A 20,290-nucleotide genomic window follows, 5' to 3' on the forward strand; every position below is an offset into this window, starting at 1 on the left:
TTTATCCGCCTATGAAATGAATCAATTGGTATTTATTTTACTGTATTTTTGTAGGTCCCTACAAGGATAACAAACCTAGAAAAAAAACACATTCTTATCACTTAACTACTTGGCCAGAATTGTTAGTTAACGTTCTGACATGGTTTTATTCTATTGAGTTGTTTATCACATTACCAACCTAAAAATCAGGGGAAAAGGATGAAACAGGGCAACAGCTTTTTCATTCGTTGGAAGTCTCTGTGGTTATGAGAAAGCTTTCAAATAACGCACAGGAAATCGCTACCATAAGCCTGCCCCCTGCTGGTATGGAGGAAGTAAAAAAAGTCCATATTACCAAGGAAATCAACCTTCCGAAATGCACAAATGTAACTCCAGCAACCCTTGTTACTTACAAGAAAACACTAAAGTATAATACGATTCACAAAAACAAAGATAACATTTTTGTGGACGTCACAATTACTACTACTCCTACCAATACAACTACTACTACTACTACTACTACTTCAGCTACTACTTCTACTTCAGCTACTACCTACTACTTCAGGTGCTACTACTACTTCAGCTACTAGTACTTCAGTTACTACCACTACTACTTCAGGTACTACCACTACTACTTCAGCTACTACCTACTACTTCAGCTACTACTACTACTACTACTACTTCAGCTACTACCACTACTACTTCAGCTGATTCTACAGCTACTACTACTTCAGCTACTTCTACTACCTACTACTTCAGCTACTACTACTGTAATGTCTGTGGCTAACTACTAACAGGCATATATATTTGGCTACACGTGAGTTATCATTGTTCGGTTCATTCCAGAACTGCCAAATAGTACAACGCAATGCATTAATGTGTATCCCTTTCTTCGACTACTTGGCACAGAACAATGCCCCCCTCATTAATTACTCAAACATTTCCCCCCCCTTTTTTTTTTTCCTCTCCCCCAAAGTCCATACTGCAAAGTCTCTTGACCCTGAGTTTTCCCCAAAAACAATCCCACAGTCCCTGTTCACCAGCTCAGTTTGACTAGAGGCTTGCTCACTCTGCCAGAATGAGTGACGATCTCAGTCCCTTGTGGTCGTAGGGGAGTGTATAGTGTCCCCGCACCCTGTGTGTCCCCAGTGTCAGTATCAGTGACCTCTGGAGTCACCTGGTCAGAACTTTAACTGACAGGCGTAGACTGCAGGTGGCGTCTGTTCCTCCTGTAGCGCTCACCTTGTGCTGTCTCCACAATATAGGACCTTAGAGTGGAGCTAGAGCTAGGAACAACAGCAGGCGTTGTCCACTGTTTCTGTCCATCCAGTTTCATTAGTGTGGAGTCCCCCGGGCTCAGGGGTGGTAGGATCTTGACTCCATTTCTGCGGTTGTAGAAATAGGCCTGCCGCTGCTTGGCTGCAGCGTCAGCCTGCCTGATCCCATCCTCGTTGGGCCAGTTAGGTCTCAGATTGTCCTGCAAGATGGGCAAGATGGGCAAGGTGGTCCTAATTTTCCTGCCCATCAACAGTTCTGCTGGACTGATTCCTGTCGATGAGGTCGGTGTGGCTCTGTATGTCATTAGGGCCAGAGGGGGTCTTTCTGTCTCAATATAGATTTAGCTATCTGAACTGCCCTCTCTGCCTGCCCGTTACTCTGGGGGTAGTGAGGGCTGGATGTGATATGTACAAAATCATAGTCCTCACTAAACTCCCTAATCTCTGCTGAAGCTAGCTGGTTTTTTTAAAGTTTTTTTTCTTTCTTTCTTTCTTTCTTTCTTTCTTTCTTTCTTATACTCTACAAACTTTCGGACCTATCTCCTTCCTCAATTTTTCACCTAGAGACTCCATTCAAATTTTTAAATATTCAGAATAGCTTGGAATCTCCCTTCTTTTCAGATATTTTATACTTTTTAAGATATTCTACTTTAAAATATTATCTTTTTTTTAACATAGGACGGCTCTGCCGATAATATCCAAAGGGTCTCAGAATCACAGTTTTATTTTCATACCGGCTTCGTTTTCAGTTGGTCTCATTGATTTACGTGGACGCTGGAGCGTGAGGACATTCAGCAGTGTTGCCAGATTGGGTGTTTTTTCCCGCTGGATTGGGCTACTTTCGGGGGACGTTCAGGCAGTGTTGCCAGATTGGGCTGTTTTTCCCGCTATATTGGGCTACTTTTAATCCCGCACTGGCTCGCTATTCTCTTAAAGACACACACACACACACACACACACACACACACACACACACACACACACACACACACACACACACACACACACACACACACACACGCGCGCACACGCACACGCACACCAGCAGTGCAGGGAAATACATTTGACCTTTCAGATACTTCAGTTCAATTCATTTTACATGTCTGCATTTTTAGCATTGCTTTGCGCTTTCCATTCAGCTGTCACTTTATTTTTTTCCAACCATTTACTTTTTCCTAAATGCTGTGCATTTTTATATTGTTTACTCCATTTAGACTTTTGAACTTTTGTTCAAATCCCTTCACTTGGTTTAAGCCATTTAACGTTTCTTTATGTCTTAATCTATGTGGCTTTATTAAAAAATATTTTCATTTCTATTTTTATTTCTTTGTACTACAGCACTCTTCGCATTTTCTGCAAGAAATGCATTTTCTAGTTGTATTCATTACTCCCAATGTGCTTGAAAGACGCGAGTCTTTTGAAAAAAAAAAGTATAACTTTCAATTTGACTACAGCAAAAAAATGTAAAAAAGTGTGCCGTCGCTCAACGAAAGTTTGCACCCCTTTCACTTTTCAGACTTCTTCTGGTACCTTGCGATAGACATTAGTTTTCTCTGTATACCAGTACCTGAAAATGCTCACTGTTGTCATGCTCACTGTTGTTTTTATGCTCACTGTTACCCTGCAGTCTGATATATACACAGAGAGTGAATATAGTTTCAATTATTTTATACTTTTGTATAATATATATTTGTTGCGTTTGTTGCTTAAGCGATGCTAAGCAGCGCTGTTGCTTTTGCTGGCAAAGGGCTGTAGGAATCCCTGTATACTATTCTCAGTTGTAGTTCTGCTGTAGCTTCCTGCATCCATCCAATAATAATTGTGTCCATGTGCAGGCCATACCGATGCTCCTCGCCCTCCAGCAGCTTCCTGTAGGCGTTGATCTCCATATCAAGAGCCAACTTGACATCCAGGAGTTCCTGGTACTCATTCAGTTGGGCATTCATCCGGTCTCTCAGCTCGCTCATTTCCATTTCTTTCCCCTCAACGAAACGACGGTGCTTGTCCTTCTCTGCAGATAACAGCTCTTCAAGCTCTCTAGCACGCTCTTGTGCGGCGGAGGCCTTAAAGCAGACAGTCAAAATGTTGTCAAACTTGATGTACCAAACCGAAGGCCACAGCACATTTCCACCATCACCTCCAATAGCTAATGCATACTTGAAGGACTGATTTACAATGCAGTGACATGGGGTTTACCTGTTTCTACAACAAGCTCAGCTGGTATCCAAGGCTTTCTATCCTGGTACGAGCCTCATGCACTTCCTCCCTGGCTGTGCCCATTGCCTTGTCATTCATCTCTGACGAAACCAAGGCATTACCCAGCTAGATGGCAAACAAATAGGTTATGAACGGTTAGTTGGCCACAATAATGAAAGAGGAAATGTCTTTAGGATTTTGTTGGCATTCTTTTATGGTAGGAGGAGTACAGTAGGAGAGCCATAATGGAGGCATGAGTCTCCTACCTTGGCCTGGAAGGTGTGCTCCAGCTCCTCCTTGTACAGTGAAACCTGTTCATCGTGCTGCTTCCTAAGGTCCTGGTGGCAAAACAAAATACTAACTGAATAAAATTGTCACTTCCATTATGAAAAATTATAACTACAAATTAAAGCCCATACCTTTAGCTCCTAAAGCAAAACATGCATTCTGGTCACCTTACCCTAGATTAAATAATGAAACTGTATAGATTGAATAATGAATTTCAGAACCTGTAATGTAACATTGAACTTAAGAAAGTGTAGCTAAACTGTTGTGTGCAACACATGAAGTATAAGTAAGACCTTTTCTATACACCAAGTATGTATACAACACTTACTAAAGGTAGCACAAATGTCCAACAATGTTTGGAGTGATTATTAATGAACGCTATTGTTATAAGAAACACATTATATTCAGAGCATTGAAACATGCGAAACAAACACAATAGCACATACCTGTAAAGCCTGTGCCAGTTTAAACTCATAGTCCTGTCTAACTCCAGAATCCACTTCCACAATTCTCTGCTCTTACCTACACGAGACCCGCGCACCTCCATAGGAATGAAGAATGCTAAATGTTATAAATACATACATGTATATACTGTCTACCATTTAGCTTGTAGATTGCTACTTGATTGCTCAGTCCTGAGAATGATTCTGTTGTATATGTGCTATAAAAGTAATCCTATCAGCCAATAAAAAAAATTATGTAAATAAATATTTGAGCTTTGTATACATCATTGTATAAAATGCACATACAAACTTTAATATAGGTCATTGACAAGTGGGCACTGGGCGCAGTGTGGGGCTCCTACCACTAGGGGATGCCCCCGCACCGCGGCCCAAAATAAAAAATAAAATAAAAATATAATACACCGACCCTCGCGGCCCAAAAGTCAGACCGGCCCACCGGGAATTGTCCCGGTCCTCCCGATTAGCTTCTCCGGGCCTGGCGGTGCGTATCGTTTTGACCAGGTCCACCCGTCAGTAGCGCATCGAAAACATCAGGAGCAACACCGTCTGATCAGTGCAATTATAAGATTTTTCCATTGTTACAAAACAGATTACATTTTAAAAACGTTACAATAAAGGTTAACGTAAGCGGTACAGTCACCAAATGGTTTACCTCCTCAAACATGTTCTTTCGGAACTCCAGCTCCTCAGACTGGCAGCGGTTTTCCAGATCCACTCGCATCAGGGTTTCAGCCTCCAACAGCCGCTTGGAAACAGTGTGTCTATGTTCAGCCTGTAAACAAATATTTAAATAGCAGCTTAACCAATTATTTACGTTACATAATACACAGCACAAACATGTCATTTTTGATTATTCATACCTCAGCCAGCATGGATTTAACATCTCCAAGTTCTACACTGAGAGCAGCATTTTGGCTTTCTTCTTCAGGCTGGTATAGGCAAATAGTGGTGGAATGTAGCCGATTTAGCATGCAAAACAAATACACATTTATTAGGGATATTTATGAGAAGCAACTTGTTTGGCTTCATTACATTGAAGGAGCATTTCATGGCGAAACAGTAGAGGCTGTGGCGGGAACCAGCATGCCATTTCCCCTTGTCTCACAAACCAGCCAATAGAATGAAGCCTCAAAAGTCATCGTAACAGCACTTGTGTATGAGAATGCCGTGGGTCACTTCCTCCATCTTTTGTCTTTCTAAGTGTACCTCTCTAGCATCACCTTCGCTTCACGGGTTGTGGATCCCATCAATGTGTGAGACAATTTTATTTTAACCCAATCCAAGCCCTTCCATTTATACCTAAATGCGGGAGAAGGTTTGCATGTGTCTAATCAATCTTGAATAATTATTTTTATAATAGGAATAGGACTGTATGTAATACAGGTTATACTGACTTTCCATATGTGTTCATCGGATGGATTTATCGCGATTTGGAATGAATCTATGGAAGATGAGTGCTTTTTTTCCACTATTTACTATTCTATTGGCCATAAGTATTTAAATTTAGCAAGACTCGTCTTATTAGGCTAATGGAAGACACACAGCATTGTAGGCTAGACAATGTCCCACATGATAATGACCTCTATCCCCAACGCCGTTTTCATTTCCTAGATGTGAAGTACTACTTCTTTAGTTCATAGAAGTAGAAGTAGGATAAATGTTGGGTGTGATCAATTTAAATTTTATTGTAATATAATGGTTACATTTCGCTTAGTAAACCGCTGCGTTCGGTTGCACCACTAGCAAACAAATTATTTAATTGAATATTCTTTCTCAACAGCTGATGCTCAATATTGGCACCATGGTTAATTGTTGGTTCACTTATATAGCCTTTATAAAAAACTAAATACATCATGTGGGCAAAAATCAGATGAACAAAAAACAAGGGGTGATCAAACCCTGAGTTTATTACACATTTTGCATTACCTGCTAGTGGTTTCCTCCAAGTCAGCTTGAGCCTTTCCAAGATCAATCTGCAACCTGGCCCTCTATGTAGCAGTCTCATCAAGAACACGGCGAGCATCTGCCAGCTCTGCCTCGTACAACACCTTTAAACCGCTCACCTGGATAGATACCAAATGTTTACATTAAATAAATTATTTTCATCTTATCAATAAATTGGCTTGTATTTATGTTGCAAACACAGACATGCAACACTTCATAGTTGATGAACAAATGTAACTTTCTATCTTATCTATGCCAATGGAAATATGCCAGGCGATTATTTGAATGCAATCTACAAAAGAGAAGAAAAAAATGCACTCTGTAAAGATTATGTATGTATGAACAGCAGAGGGAGTTACACTTAATAAGGAAGGAAACAGACGTGTATGTCCACCAGACATGTGGAGCTCAGTCGTCTCAAGAAACTACTCCAATGATTCCCGACAACGGACACGGTTGACACGGTTTTCAGGAACGGACACTGGTCCGTTCCTGAAAACCCCTGAAGAATGAGTTTGGTGCTGCTTGTGAACCTGTCTGCAGGCCTACAAACATTGTCACCTTATAGGTTGTAAATTATTAATCAGTTTTAGACAGTTAATCCTCCCAGTTAGTTATTACAAAGGGATGCTAAATGTTATTGGTATGAACAAGTTAAACATTATGTAGACTCAGCATTCTCCTTGATTTAGGCCTACAGAAAGCATTCTCAAAACAAGTAATCAGTACTGTGTTCTACATATGAACCATCCAATCAAGTTCATACTAATTTAAACTACTAACTTATTGAGACCCCAATCATAAAAACAATCCAACACACTTCTCTTGCTCATAGACCATCATCATTAATTTGTTTTTCATACATATCGTCCAGTTATTACAAGATGGGATGATGATGTACCCAGAATGTTTGATTATGATTATGATTATATTAAATATATACTCAGAAGATAAGCTTAACCAAACCAACCAAATTTATCCTTTTGAGGGACTTTGGAAATTATACATTTTTGAATAGGCTTATTCAACCGTGTTGAGAATTATTCAGAAGCAATATTGTGAAACAGGAAGCAGCCATAATGAAAGCCTTTAAGTCGTACAGCACACATCCAATACAGGATACATTACCGGTTCCAGTTGTTGCTCCATAAAGGAGCTTTTGAACACATCTTATACAATCAATTTATATTTAATTGATCACTTATCAATTTAAAACAGGTTATCTATTCTGCAAATCCATTTCCTTTTAAGAAATACTATTTTTAAACATGAACTGTTTATCCATATATACACTTTAATATAGAGGGCCTGATATTGCTCCTTAATCACAAACTATCACTGCAAAGCCATCATGTATTCCCTCTTCTTCTGCCGTGCTTTCCGTTGCTCCTCTGACAGAGTGGAAAGATCCACCGGCATCTTTTTTAACACAAACATCTACATATTAGTCACATGTACACACAACAAAGGTAAAATGTCAACTGAATTCAAATGAGCACATACTAACCATAAGAATTTTCCTTGGCTCTTTGTATCTGATATTAATAGTTGATCCATCAGGTCGGACCAACAGAACAGGATAAACTCTCATATTTCTGCCTCCCGCAGCGCACCACCGAGGTCCTGTTGGAGTTGTGTTGAGGTGCATGCACATGGAACAGTGCAACTGAAATCTCTGACCAGGGCACAGTATGCCAAACATGGCGAGGCAGCGCCAAGAGTGAGCCAATTTGTCCAGCGGTGTGACGAGAAAATCTGCCAAAGAAGGATACACTTTGAATGAAAAAATAGTCTGTACTTTATTAAACCAGAAAGGATATTATACAAAATAAAACATCCTTAAAGTTGCGGTATGCAAGATTTGAGAAAGAAAGCCATAGTCATCTCCCTACATTTATTAACCATTAAGAACGGTTGTATTCATGCACCGTCCTGTGTTCGAGCGAGGTATGCACATGTGTGATGGACAGGCAAGTTGAGTTCCCAGATCTAATAAGGGAAAAGGTTATCTGATTATAGAGCTTAAAACATAATTTACCTTTTTCAGAGGCATCCTCGTAGGTTAGGTTTCACTGCTAACACTAATAATGGTCTGCTTGTTTTTTTTAATCTTTTTATATATGTAGGCTACCAGGGCACGAGTAGAAGACCAGAGACTAGTGAAGTTAACACCCACTGACCATGGACCCCCTGTACATAAAAGCAGCAGACCCATAATTAGTTATATATAGTTATGGGCGACTTGCTACGTTTACACCTCTGTGAATATGGTATATTGTCTCATAGAGGCAAGCACAGTCAGTCACTAACTTAAAGCTGACAGATGGCTATGGTACTTTTTGGTAGGTTGTATATAGGGCATGGTAGGTAGGCCTTAACTAATTGCAATTCCGGTGATAGCACGAACAACTGCTGTTGTGTTTTCTGATTTACTGTTGTGTTTTGTACTTCAGGGCCACCGTACTAACACATATGACCCAATTAAAATGACTAGTAGGCCTAGTTAACATGGTTCTGAATGTGTTTATTTCCAAATATCAACCTCTATTCTTCCTGAATCGATGCAAGACAAAAATACTTGAATAAATATTACACTGAGAACCACGTTAATCATTGCTTGGTACATTTACACCCACCCTGTGTTAGATATGAATACATAGTTAGCTGCAAATGTATACACATGATCTTAGGAGTTAATGTGTAAGATGTTACCCAAGATGACACAACCATCATCCTCTAGCCTCAATCAATTCATAAATTAACCAATTACCGTGAAGTAGCAGTGGGCTTCAGCCAAATCTTCAACGGGGACATGTCTGCATATGTTATAACAACTTGACCCTGGTTTAATGTTAAAGCTGTTCGATTTCCAGATCAGACCCGTGTTAGCCCTACACGTTAGCGGGGTCGCACAAGGGCAACAGTGCTACGGTGTGAATTATTTGAAATGAACGTGTTCATTTGAAATGAACGTGTAATTACTACTATTATTTATTTTACTATTTATTATTGAGGTAGTATTATTGTTATTACTTTGATATATGTGATAATGGCCTTATCACCCACTTCATTCACCCTATTATCCAATACAACTCCACATCCACCTCTAACAGTCTTTCCATCTCTATATCATGTTTCCTACAGTGCATTTATGTATGTTCTATCATTTGCTGTCTGGTACTAACTAATTTAGGAGATGCATTTAATCTGTGTTGTATTACCCTGCCCCTATACCTCTGTCTGGTACCAACTAAGTAAAGTGATGCATTTAATCTATGTTGTATTACCCTGCCCATACCTCCTTTCTCCTACATGTCCCCAGCCCTTCTCTAACAGATTTTTGGAGTCTATAACAATGTCTCCTCTTTTGACTCTCGTCCCACTGCTGCCCATTGTCCACTCCCTTTTCTGTTTGGATTTATTTTCATGTTCCTGCATCCCACTGGCATTTATGTCCTGTTTCCCCGGCCCTCCTAGCGACTGCGTCGGCCCTCATATTACTGTTAACCTGCATGTGTTGGAACGTAACACAAACACACCACTCTTCCTACAGTCCTTCCTGTCTTAAATACTTCTCATCTTCCAAATTCTCAGTGTTGGCATTTCCCCAGTGTATGCTTGTATTGCCCCAATAATTGAATAGCCATCAACTATCAATCTCTTCTGCATTTATTTTAGCTGCTGCACCCTTAAAAAAACACCCATCATCCATACATGCCAGATATGTGTACAACACAGACTGTAAAATATATTAGTCTGCAACAGTGTTTGTCTTTCTGCCCCCAAATGGGATCCTTCCACTACCATCATGAGATTTTATTATCCTACACTTTGTTAAATGTCCTTTCCAGTGATCCCATCAAACAATATACCTGAGTATTTCAATTCTGATACTTTTATGCTGACCATATATTTAGCCATATATTTAACCTTCCTCTTAGAGAAGGCCTATACCATCAGATATAAACCATACAATTTGGTCACATGCATCCTAATCGGCATGTTACATTCAGATCTGTCACCAGATCCACTGCCTCGTGTAAATTTTCCATGAACTTTTTAGATTCAACATCACCCCCTCTCTTCCAGATGCAAATCCTTTGCAGCGTCTTCTTCTTCTACTTATTCGTCTTCTTTCACAGAGGTAGTGCGTCATCGCCTCCTAATGTGTTGGGAGAGTTAACTTCGATTTCCCATGTTTATGTTTTTGTTCGTGCAGAGATGCCTTAAAGTGACAGCCATTGCGCATATGCAGTACGGAGCGGACAGGCGGCACGGACGGGTTGTGAGCGTGAGTGACGGCTGGGGAAACCGAGAGGTAAATTGCAAAAACTAAAAAAAGGAAAGAAAAAAGCAATAGTAAACACACGGCGACTATACTACTGCTAATCTTGGCAAGATCGGAAACAATTTGAAGCAAATTAAGATAAGTGTTCAGCAAAGTTAAAGAAGGCAGTCTGGCAAAAACATGGTGAATAATAACAGCAAGTATTTTGATGTAATTTCTGAGTGTTTGGTGTACTACTCAGTGAATGTAGGCTACTTAACGTTGACTATCAGAAACTTCCCAGAGTCGGGCATAAACGTTCGCCTGCCAATCAGTGATCTATTTAGGAATGTGAAGAAAACATCAACACAATCTTTATCCAACTATGCTTCTTAAACCCTTTACATCGAATCGTGTGTCAAATCTACAGTTCCCCACGTTTTAAAGTTCACTTTGCTCTACGAAGCTTAATTCCTAAATCAGGTGTTGTTTGGGCCACAGGTCCAGTGTTGGGAAGGATACTTTTAAAATGTATCCAGTTACAGAATACAGGCCGAAAAATGTAATATGTAACGTATTCCGTTACATCACTCAATCTGAGTATTGTATTCTGAATACACATTGAATTGCATTTTATAAGTGGAGGAATGCGGCATCAAATAGTGCTTACTAAACAGGCCTATTCTGGTGTGTTCTTCTGTTCCAACTGGCTGAATGTGTTCGGCCCAAGTCTCCTTGAAAGTGCACTAGGCCTATAATATATAATTTGCTGTAGAGGAACAAAGACTAGGGTATATTTATGCAAAAGATATGACCAACAGACGAATTTACCAATTTCAAGGTCTTTATTTACTCAGCTGTTAAAGTGGGAAAATAGACAAACATAAAATATTCTGTTTCTGTACAGAATTTGCTATTACATCTAACATTTTTTTAGATGTAATAGACGGTGCATAGGCGTTGCCTATAAAATCACCTTAAAATAAAAATAAAAATAGAAAGAGAGAGAGAGAGAGAGAGAGAGAGAGAGAGAGAGAGAGAGAGAGAGAGAGCGGGACGTTCCGGGACTGACAGATATGACTATACTAACTGTTGTCCCGACTACTTGTACACAAGTTACAATATGATTTTACTGTATAGATTTTGAGAAAATGTCCTTTGAAAACTTCACATATGCATATTTTGGCCTTTGCAAATTGCATTATGTTAGCACTTTGAAGTGAGCTATAGACAAAATTATAGATAAGTTCCGGCACTGACTGATATGACCATATTAACCGTTGTGCTGACTACTTGTACACCGGAACCATGTGATTAGCACTTTGAAGTGAGCTACACCGAATTCTGCATCCCACCGAAATGGTGACCCCAGGGGGCGCTGTTGCATATTTTCTGCAACATGCACGAGTTTGAAGCGTAGACAGGCATGACTAAAACATAAATCAAACTTAAGATCTCCCCCCACCCCCTCATCTTGTTATAAAATGTGCTTAATGAATACATTTGATATGATTTGATTAGCATTCCACAGACCCATACAATGGATAGGGCGTTTAGTACGGTCCATCACGTTGCTTCTTTCCCTATAAAAAGCTACAGTCAGTGTTAAATAGTGTTGATTTACCTTTGAGCATTTCCTATTATAGGCTACTGTGTAAAATAGTGTTTAGAATTAACGTTAGTGTCAAGAAAAGAAAGACGTGGGTCTTTCTTTTCTTATGGGCACGAGGAGTAACGCCTCGTGCCCACTGCACCGTCAATCAAAGGACGTCGGAAGGCGTGGCTGACGGATGGGGGAGTTTTCCAGGGTCGTCACGCCTCGTGCCCACTGCATCCGTCCGTTGACTGATCCACATTGACTTTGAATGGGGAAGGATGCGCAATGCATTGTGGATACGTGCGCTCCGTTGGAGCCTTCGGCGGCGTCAAAAAGTTGAAAAATATTCAACTTTTTCGGCAGCAACGGATCCGTCATCCAATCAGATGACGGATCCGTTGCTGCTTAAGAACTGGATCGGACCGAGGTGCGCTCGCTTTCACATCTCAAGCGAACCGCACCAGGGTTTGTTTGGAAGCGAACCGAGACCACCTCTTCAGGGAGGTCTCGACCGGCTGATTTGGTGCGCATCAAAGTGAGGTGGTTACATTTCACACCAACGCAAACGTACCGAACCAAGGGACCAAAATCGTTTAGTCGCACTAAATGCTGTTGGTGTGAAAGCACGAATTAACTCAGGAAACAGAACGTCATGTAATCCATTGATTTCAACAATGTAACTGTATTCTAAATAGGCTACCAACTATTTAAATTGTAACTGTAACGGAATACAGTTAGGTTATAATTTGTATTCTGAATACGTGACTCTGGTACACAACCTGGTCTCACCGTGAATAGACCACGGACGCTTAACTCAAAATCCGTGGGATCCTCACGGAAACATGCTGATTTCCGTGATATGGCCACGGAATTAGCTCCAATGCAAGTTAATGACACTGATATTCCGTGGCACACACACAGATCCCCGTTTCAACGAGCGAGTCGACCACGGGCCGTTAACTCAAAATCGCCGGTGCTCTCACGGAAACACTTAAATTGTCCGTGATTTGGCCATAGAATTTGCTCCAATGCAAGTGAATGACACTGATATTCCGTGGCACATACACAGATTCCCGTTTCAACGATCGACCACAGGCGCTTGATTCGAAATCCGTGGTGGCCTCACGGAATCTCTTAAATTGTCCGTGACTTGGCCACGGAATTCGCTCCAATGCAAGTTAATGACACTGATATTCCATGGCCGTGAGTCTTTTTTAACCATGCAGAGAACATCTGGACTATGCCAAAAAAAAAATTTTACAACAAGGCCAGACATTCATCCAAATCACATAGCTGGTATCACCATTCTATGCTTTGTCTATAAAATGTATTATAATTAAACGGATACATAATATTTATATATATTCTAATCTGTACAATTCTAATCACAGGTTAACCTGACCATTGAACGTTTATTTCCTTACTAGGCTGTATGTGGCCTTGCCCACTCATCTCAGAAAGAGTGTGCTCATCTGGCCATGTGAGCTGAGTCAGAGTGCTGACAGCTTTAAAAACATGACTACAAGCAGGCCGGCGCTTTTGCTGCTAGCACTGGTGCTGTCTTCGTTGACGGTATACAGTTCATCAGGCAAGTGACTTGCAAGTTACAGCAGACACCCTTTGGTACTACCAATAATTCATTTAGTGAGTAAAGCACACTAATGGTTGGATGAAGCAGACGTTGGGATAACTTTACGTGGCATTTATTGTCATCGGTCTGCAACACATTAAACATACGGTCGGATAACCACACTTCTTCATATACAGCTCTCTAGTTAACTTTCTCAACAGTCACGCTTTCCTCAGGACCACTAAGACCCCCCCCCCCCGCGGGCTGCCCCTATGTGCCTGTGTGTGGCATCCCCATAGCTCCTGACAATTCTACAATAACTTAATTCCTTTCATTCTGCATGTACATATTCAGTCACAGCATAACTTAAAATAAATCAATAAACAAAACCTCAAATAAAATATACAGAGGGTGTAGATGTTTCCCGGCACTGGACAGTGCACCTTTTCCCATAATGTCCAATACTGTAGCCTAAATTAGCCAGAGTCCCACATGAGCATTCATCCAACTAGTGAAATTAAGGGGTCAAATGAATGCAGCATGTCCCGCTTTGCTAGAGATAAGCCTCATTAAAATGGCTTTTGTAGTAATTAGTTGGAATGAAAATAATGGCATGGTTTTAATCTTCATGACATTTGTGTGGCAACTCCTGCATTAAGTTTAAATGATCAAATTGATAAATGGGTATCCAGGCAGTTGGATTAATATAAGGAGATAATTGTTGCTATTTCCTACCCTTTTCTTCAAGGCTCCACTGTTTCGCTGATTGCTCCTGATGTTGTTGACCTAGAGCAGAAGTCTTCAGCATCTGTCACAATCTCATCCAGGTAACTACAGCACATAACTGTAATGGGAAAATTATATTTTCACATTCTGAATCTGTAAACTGCCATTTGGTGATAGTGCCTTTTCATTGACACCCTTTGGGTGGTCAAAGGTCAACGGGTCCAACTGAGAAGTCACACCTCACATTACAATTGTCAATGATCAATTGGATAATGTTAACTTAAGGCAGAGTTTCCTGTATGCTCATCAAGGAAAATAATGCATAAGGGGATCTCTGCTGCATCATGACCGGTATAACCCAGGTACAATGGTTAACGTTAGATAACGCTAGGAACAAGTAGAGTGGATGGACATTGCAAGGAATAGGAGATAGAGCTTACATGATGAAGGGGAAACAACGTGATAGATTTTTCCATCACACATCATGCGTGAAGCAGAGCTGATCTCAGAATTTCCGAGACCTGTGCCACGGTATAAAGTCCTCGCATTAGATAATGCGTCGGACTTCAGCTTGTACAGCTCTTGGAGCGGCACAGGTTGATTTCCCATGCAGGGGACTTCAGCTTGCGCAGCTCTTGGAGTGGCGCAGGTTGATTTCCCATGCAGGGGATTTCACCTTGCACACCTCTTGGAGGGGCGCGGGCTGATTTCCCATCCATTGGATCATTGTTTGTTATGTTTTATGGTTTGCTGTATGATTGTTTGTATGTTATTGTACCGTTATTACCCAAATATATGACCATAATTGTTATAAGATGACTCTTTGTTCTACCCAGTTTGGTCAGTTTATGACTGAATTGGTTCCGGAATTCCCACCACAAACTTGGTGGCAGAAGTTGGATCGCGACTCTCCTCGAGGACCTCCGAGCGGACGCGTTGACTGACTGATCATCCCTGTGGGCTCCGTTTATGGAGAGGCGACATCAGGGCTTGTGAGGGACTTGGAGAGTCTGCGATCCACTCACGTTCTTAGCACGCTGAGAATCTACGTCAATCATGATTAGAAAACCATTGAGGTAATATTGTATCGATTTTATGTTGGCCAAAATAAGTAAGTCGTAGGCTACACACTTAAAGGGATACTTCACTGGTGGAGATATGAAGGTTATATGAAGTAAATAATTCTATGTATTATAAATGTGCAAAAAAAAATGAAATCGGTTCATCCTAGCCTGAGAAAAGGCAGAAATTGTCCCCCTGGCTCAAAAGTAAGAAATCCTCCAACTACCACAGTGCATTGTGCTCGCTGCACCGCCCGCCTGTTTCCGTTTGGAGGGGGAAGGACCCATGGTCCTAGCGCGAGTGGTAGCGCGAGCAAACTTTGTGTAAACATATCCCCGTGATATGTTGACTAGTTTAGACTTCTGCCCTCGTTTTTTCGAACGCATCATTTGTACATTACTGTACAGCATAAAAACATTTGCTAATTACAGTAGCTTAGCATATCGAGTATTTGTACTCAACCTTTTCTCCCCAGTTGAAATAAGGGTTAGGGTTAGGGTTATCTTATACAGTAGGCCTACTTTAGTATAACAGCACTTGGGTTAGTAAACAAATCACAACAACCAACATGAATTTGAAGTTTTATTCATGAAAAAATATGAACTATTTACACAAATAAAACGTGTTTGCTAACAGTCAAAATAGTCACAGCTCTTCTTGAGCATCTACTGTCTCCTGGTAGAACTGTACTGCCAATCTTGTGCTGGGTAATTAGCCCTGATGGCCTGGACAACACAGAGAGCCGATACTGTCTAAGAAAGAAAGAGAAGAACATTAGCAAAGCAAGATAAACTATGCCTTGAGTAGCATATACAGCATTACACAGACTTCAAGCTAACGTAACGTAGCCTATGCTCTGCCAATAAGATCGGCTACTTTTGGATAACTACATTGTCACGTTTCCCGGGACTCAAAACTATTGTAGCCAATGTGTTAGTAAAAAAACGAACACTTAGGCTGAATCCAAATTCATTGCTCATTGCTCAACCCTACCCCTCATTGCTCAACCCTAACCCTAACCCTAACTTTTAAGCCAACCCCCTACCCCTACCCTTCTTCCCCTACCAAATGGGACAACCCTACCCTGTGACGTCATCAGTAGTCCCTACCCTGTGACGTCATCATTAGTCATCATTAGTCAACTCGAAATGCTTGACCCCCAACCTCCCTGTGACCCCCTAGCAGATAACCAGACACCTGGTAATGCTACAAGGGACAGACTGGCTGCCATTGTCTCGGACAACGGCAAGCCCCATTCTAAAGTTGTTTAACCTGAAATGGTATTTATATTATGTGTTTTATAATTGGCAAGTTTAAACAAAGGATTTTTTTTTTTTTACTACAATCTGTCCCTCGTAATATACCATTTATTTTCACTCACTTAGCTACATATTTGTAGCAGGTTCGAGGAATGAGAGCAGGCTGGGTTGTCGTTCTCTCCGCAGGAGATCGGTTTATTCACTTTGTAAACGGAACAGAAATATCAAAATGTAACAAAAGGGTCCATTTAGCCGTCTCGCGGTGGATCTCTGTCAGTGTCACGCTCGCTCAGGACCTCCCTGGTCCGTTCGCTCCTGGGTCTCCCTCTACTATAACAGAAAGCAGGCACATAAGTACAGCCTCCCTGATTGACCTGAGTGCAGACGCCTGCTCACCACCAGGTTCAATCCCCCCCCCCCGGCCAATCCCGTGCGCTCCCAACCTGTCCATACTCCCCCTGCAGGCCAGACGTCGCACGTCCCCCCACACGCCCCCACCGCCCGACACCGGCCGGGGTCACATCCGGCCGCCGACTCACTCCCCCCCCCCGGAGCGGGAGAGGAAGTCTGCCACGGCCATTTGTGCCCCAGGCCTGTGCATGACCCGAAAGTTAAAGGGCTGCAACGCGAGGTACCACCGGGTGATCCTCGCGTTGGCGTCCTTCATGCGGTGGAGCCACTGGAGGGGGGCGTGGTCGGAGTAGAGGGTGAATGCGCGCCCCAACAGGTAGTAGCGAAGGGCGCCGACCGCCCACCGGATGGCGAGACACTCCTTCTCCACCGTGCTGTACCGACCCTCCCGGTCCGATAGTTTCCGGCTCAGGTACAGCACCGGGCGGTCGACCCCCTCCACCTGCTGGGTCAGGACCGCGCCCAGCCCCCTATCCGACGCGTCCGTTAGGGGCGCATAGGACCGACTCTCCACAGAGGGCTGTTTTAATAGCCTGCAACAACACCGGGCATGGCTCCGACCACTGGACTGTATCTGGGGCCCTCTTACGGGTGAGGTCGGTCAAGGGGCTGGCCAGGTCCGAGAAGTGCGGCACGAACTGCCGGTAGTACCCTGCCAGCCCCAAGAACCGCCTCACCTCCTTCTTGGTTCTGGGCCGAGTGGAGGCGGCCACCGCCATGGTTTTAGCGACCTGTGGCCAGACCTCCCCCCCCCAGGTGGTACCCCAGATACTGGATCTCCCTCCGCCCGATCACGCACTTCTTCGGGTTGGCCGTGAGCCCCGCTCGTCTCAACGACTGAAGGACGGCCGCCACCTGCCGCACATGCTGCTCCCACGTTCCACTATAGATGACCACGTCATCAATGTAGGCAGCAGCATACGCGGCGTGTGGCCGTAACACCCGGTCCATCGTTCGTTGAAACGTGGCCGGGGCCCCGAACAACCCGAACGGAAGCACCTTGAACTGGTATAAACCGAGCGGAGTGGAGAACGCCGTTTTTTCCCGGGCTGCTGGAGACAGCGGAATCTGCCAGTAGCCCTTCGTGCAGTCCAGAGTCGTATAATAGGTGGCCATGCCAAGCCGGTCCACGAGCTCGTCGATCCGAGGCATTGGGTAGGCGTCGAACTTTGAGACCGCGTTCACCCTACGATAGTCCACACAGAATCGGACCGACCCGTCCGGCTTCCCCACAAGCACGACGGGACTGCACCAGTCGCTGTGGGACTCCTCGACCACGCCCAACTCTAACATGGTTGCTAATTCGCGCCGTACCACATCTTGTTTGTCGACGGGCAGCCTATAGGGGCGTGTCCGCACCGTTAACCCGGGCTGCGTCTCGATGTCGTGAGTAATTAGCGGGGTGCGACCGGGCAGGGGTGAAAATACGTCAGCGAACTGGAGTTGCAGGCCGGCAACGTCCCGCGCCTGACTCCGCGAGAGGTCCTCGCCCTGACCTACCGGAGGGGTGGGACCTGGGCCCGGGACTTCCGGCCCGAGCTCTTCTCCCTCCGGCAGCGTCGACGCAAACGCGACAGGGACCACGTCGTTCCACCTCTTCAGGAGGTTGATGTGGTACACCTGTTTGTTTTCGCCCCTGTCCGAACGAGCTACCTCGTAATCCACGTCCCCGACTCGCCGCGTGACCACGAAGGGCCCTTGCCACTTTGCGAGTAATTTGGTGTTAGAGGTGGGCAGCAGTACCAGGACCTTGTCCCCCGGGGTGAGATCGCGTAATCTAGTCCCTCTGTCGTACAGGCGTCTCTGACTCTCCTGGGCGCGGTGCAAATGCTCACGTGACAATACCCCTAGTGAGTGAAGCTTTGCACGCAGGTCCATGACGTACTGGATTTCGTTTTTGCTGTCACTGGACCCCTCCTCCCAGTTTTCTTTAATGAGGTCCAGGACGCCCCTGGGCTTGCGCCCATAGAGTAACTCAAATGGGGAAAACCCCGTGGAAGCCTGGGGCACTTCCCGCACTGCAAACAACAGAGGGTCTAGCCATTGATGCCAATTTCGAGCATCTTCATGTACGAACTTGCGGATCATGGACTTTAACGTCCGGTTAAACCTCTCACACAAGCCGTCCGTGGCTGGGTGATAGACGCTTGTGCGGACGGCCTTGACCTTCAACAACCCGTAAAGTTCTCTAATCATGCGTGACATGAAATTGGTGCCCTGGTCAGTGAGAATCTCTTTCGGGATTCCCACCCGCGATACGACATGAAACAACGCCTGCGCAACACTCTTCGCGGAGATGTTGCGCAACGGAATTGCTTCCGGGTATCGGGTTGCGTAGTCGATCAGGACTAACACAAATCGATACCCTTGTGCGGAACGTTCTAATGGCCCGATAATGTCCATGCCAACGCTGTCGAAGGGGGATTCCACCAGGGGGAGGGGCCGTAAGGGAGCCCTGGGGACGCCCGGGGGATTCATCAGCTGGCATTCGGGGCAGGATGCGCACCACCTGCGCACTTCCGCCCGAATCCCCGGCCAATAGAACCGGGCCATTATCCGGTTGAGTGTTTTCTCGTACCCCAAATGGCCCGCCATTGGGTTGTAATGCGCCGCCTGGAAGACCATTTCCCGGCGGCTCCTTGGCACCAGCAACTGGGTGATCACCTCCTCACTCTGGGTGTCACGACTCACCCGAAATAGCCTGTCCCTAACCACCATAAAGTGTGGGTAAGTCAGCGCCGCGTCTGGCCGGACCCGACTCCCATCAATACTTATCACCTGGTCGTAGGCTGAGCTCAATGTGGCGTCACGAGACTGCTCGAGGGGGAAATCCTCCACCGGTGGGAATCTCGGCGCTGGGACTCCCCCGATCCCTGAGCAGCGTCGGACGCCCCGCCTCGGCGCAGAATACCGCACATGACTGACATATCCCTACCTGTCATGTCCGCATCCCCGTAGTCCCCCTAACTGCCTCTGGGAACCCCGCCCAATCCAACCCAAGAATCAGGGGATGCGAGAGGCTCGAACTAACCACCGCCTTCACCCTATATTTTCTACCCCCACAACGAATTTCGATGGGGACCAAAGGATACTCGTGCACATCCCTGTGTATACACCTCACCGAAACGCTCGACGCCTCCAACAATGCCTCGGACCGCACCAGGCGCTGGTGGATCATGGTCTGCATGCAGCCCGAGTCCAACAGCGCCTGGTGCGTCCCCCGCTGTATCCTCACCGGGATACGGTACGC

General features: G+C 44.2%; 1 protein-coding gene and 1 pseudogene across 2 annotated transcripts in view; one reads left to right on the plus strand and one right to left on the minus strand.

The window, feature by feature from the left end:
* Window positions 1-1,168: 1,168 nt before the first annotated feature.
* Window positions 1,169-8,201, minus strand: LOC307078281 (lamin-B2-like; annotated as a pseudogene). Its single transcript has 9 exons — window positions 8,187-8,201; window positions 6,131-6,267; window positions 5,411-5,429; window positions 4,857-4,976; window positions 4,187-4,252; window positions 3,719-3,790; window positions 3,453-3,578; window positions 3,099-3,319; window positions 1,169-1,550 (listed from the first exon to the last, which is right to left on the minus strand). The product of its transcript is annotated as a lamin-B2-like (transcript).
* Window positions 8,202-13,527: 5,326 nt separating this feature from the next.
* The window catches only part of LOC307078282 (cystinosin-like), a gene marked incomplete at both ends in the record, with an annotated part of 35,585 nt that continues 28,822 nt past the window's right edge, over window positions 13,528-20,290 (plus strand). The window contains 2 exon segments of the mRNA XM_079740025.1: window positions 13,528-13,600; window positions 14,331-14,409. Coding sequence (XP_079596151.1) covers window positions 13,528-13,600; window positions 14,331-14,409 — 152 coding nt within the window.

The sequence above is a fragment of the Pollachius pollachius genome (genome assembly GCF_949987615.1).
Source record: "Pollachius pollachius genome assembly, chromosome: 7".
Classification (NCBI taxonomy): domain Eukaryota; kingdom Metazoa; phylum Chordata; class Actinopteri; order Gadiformes; family Gadidae; genus Pollachius; species Pollachius pollachius.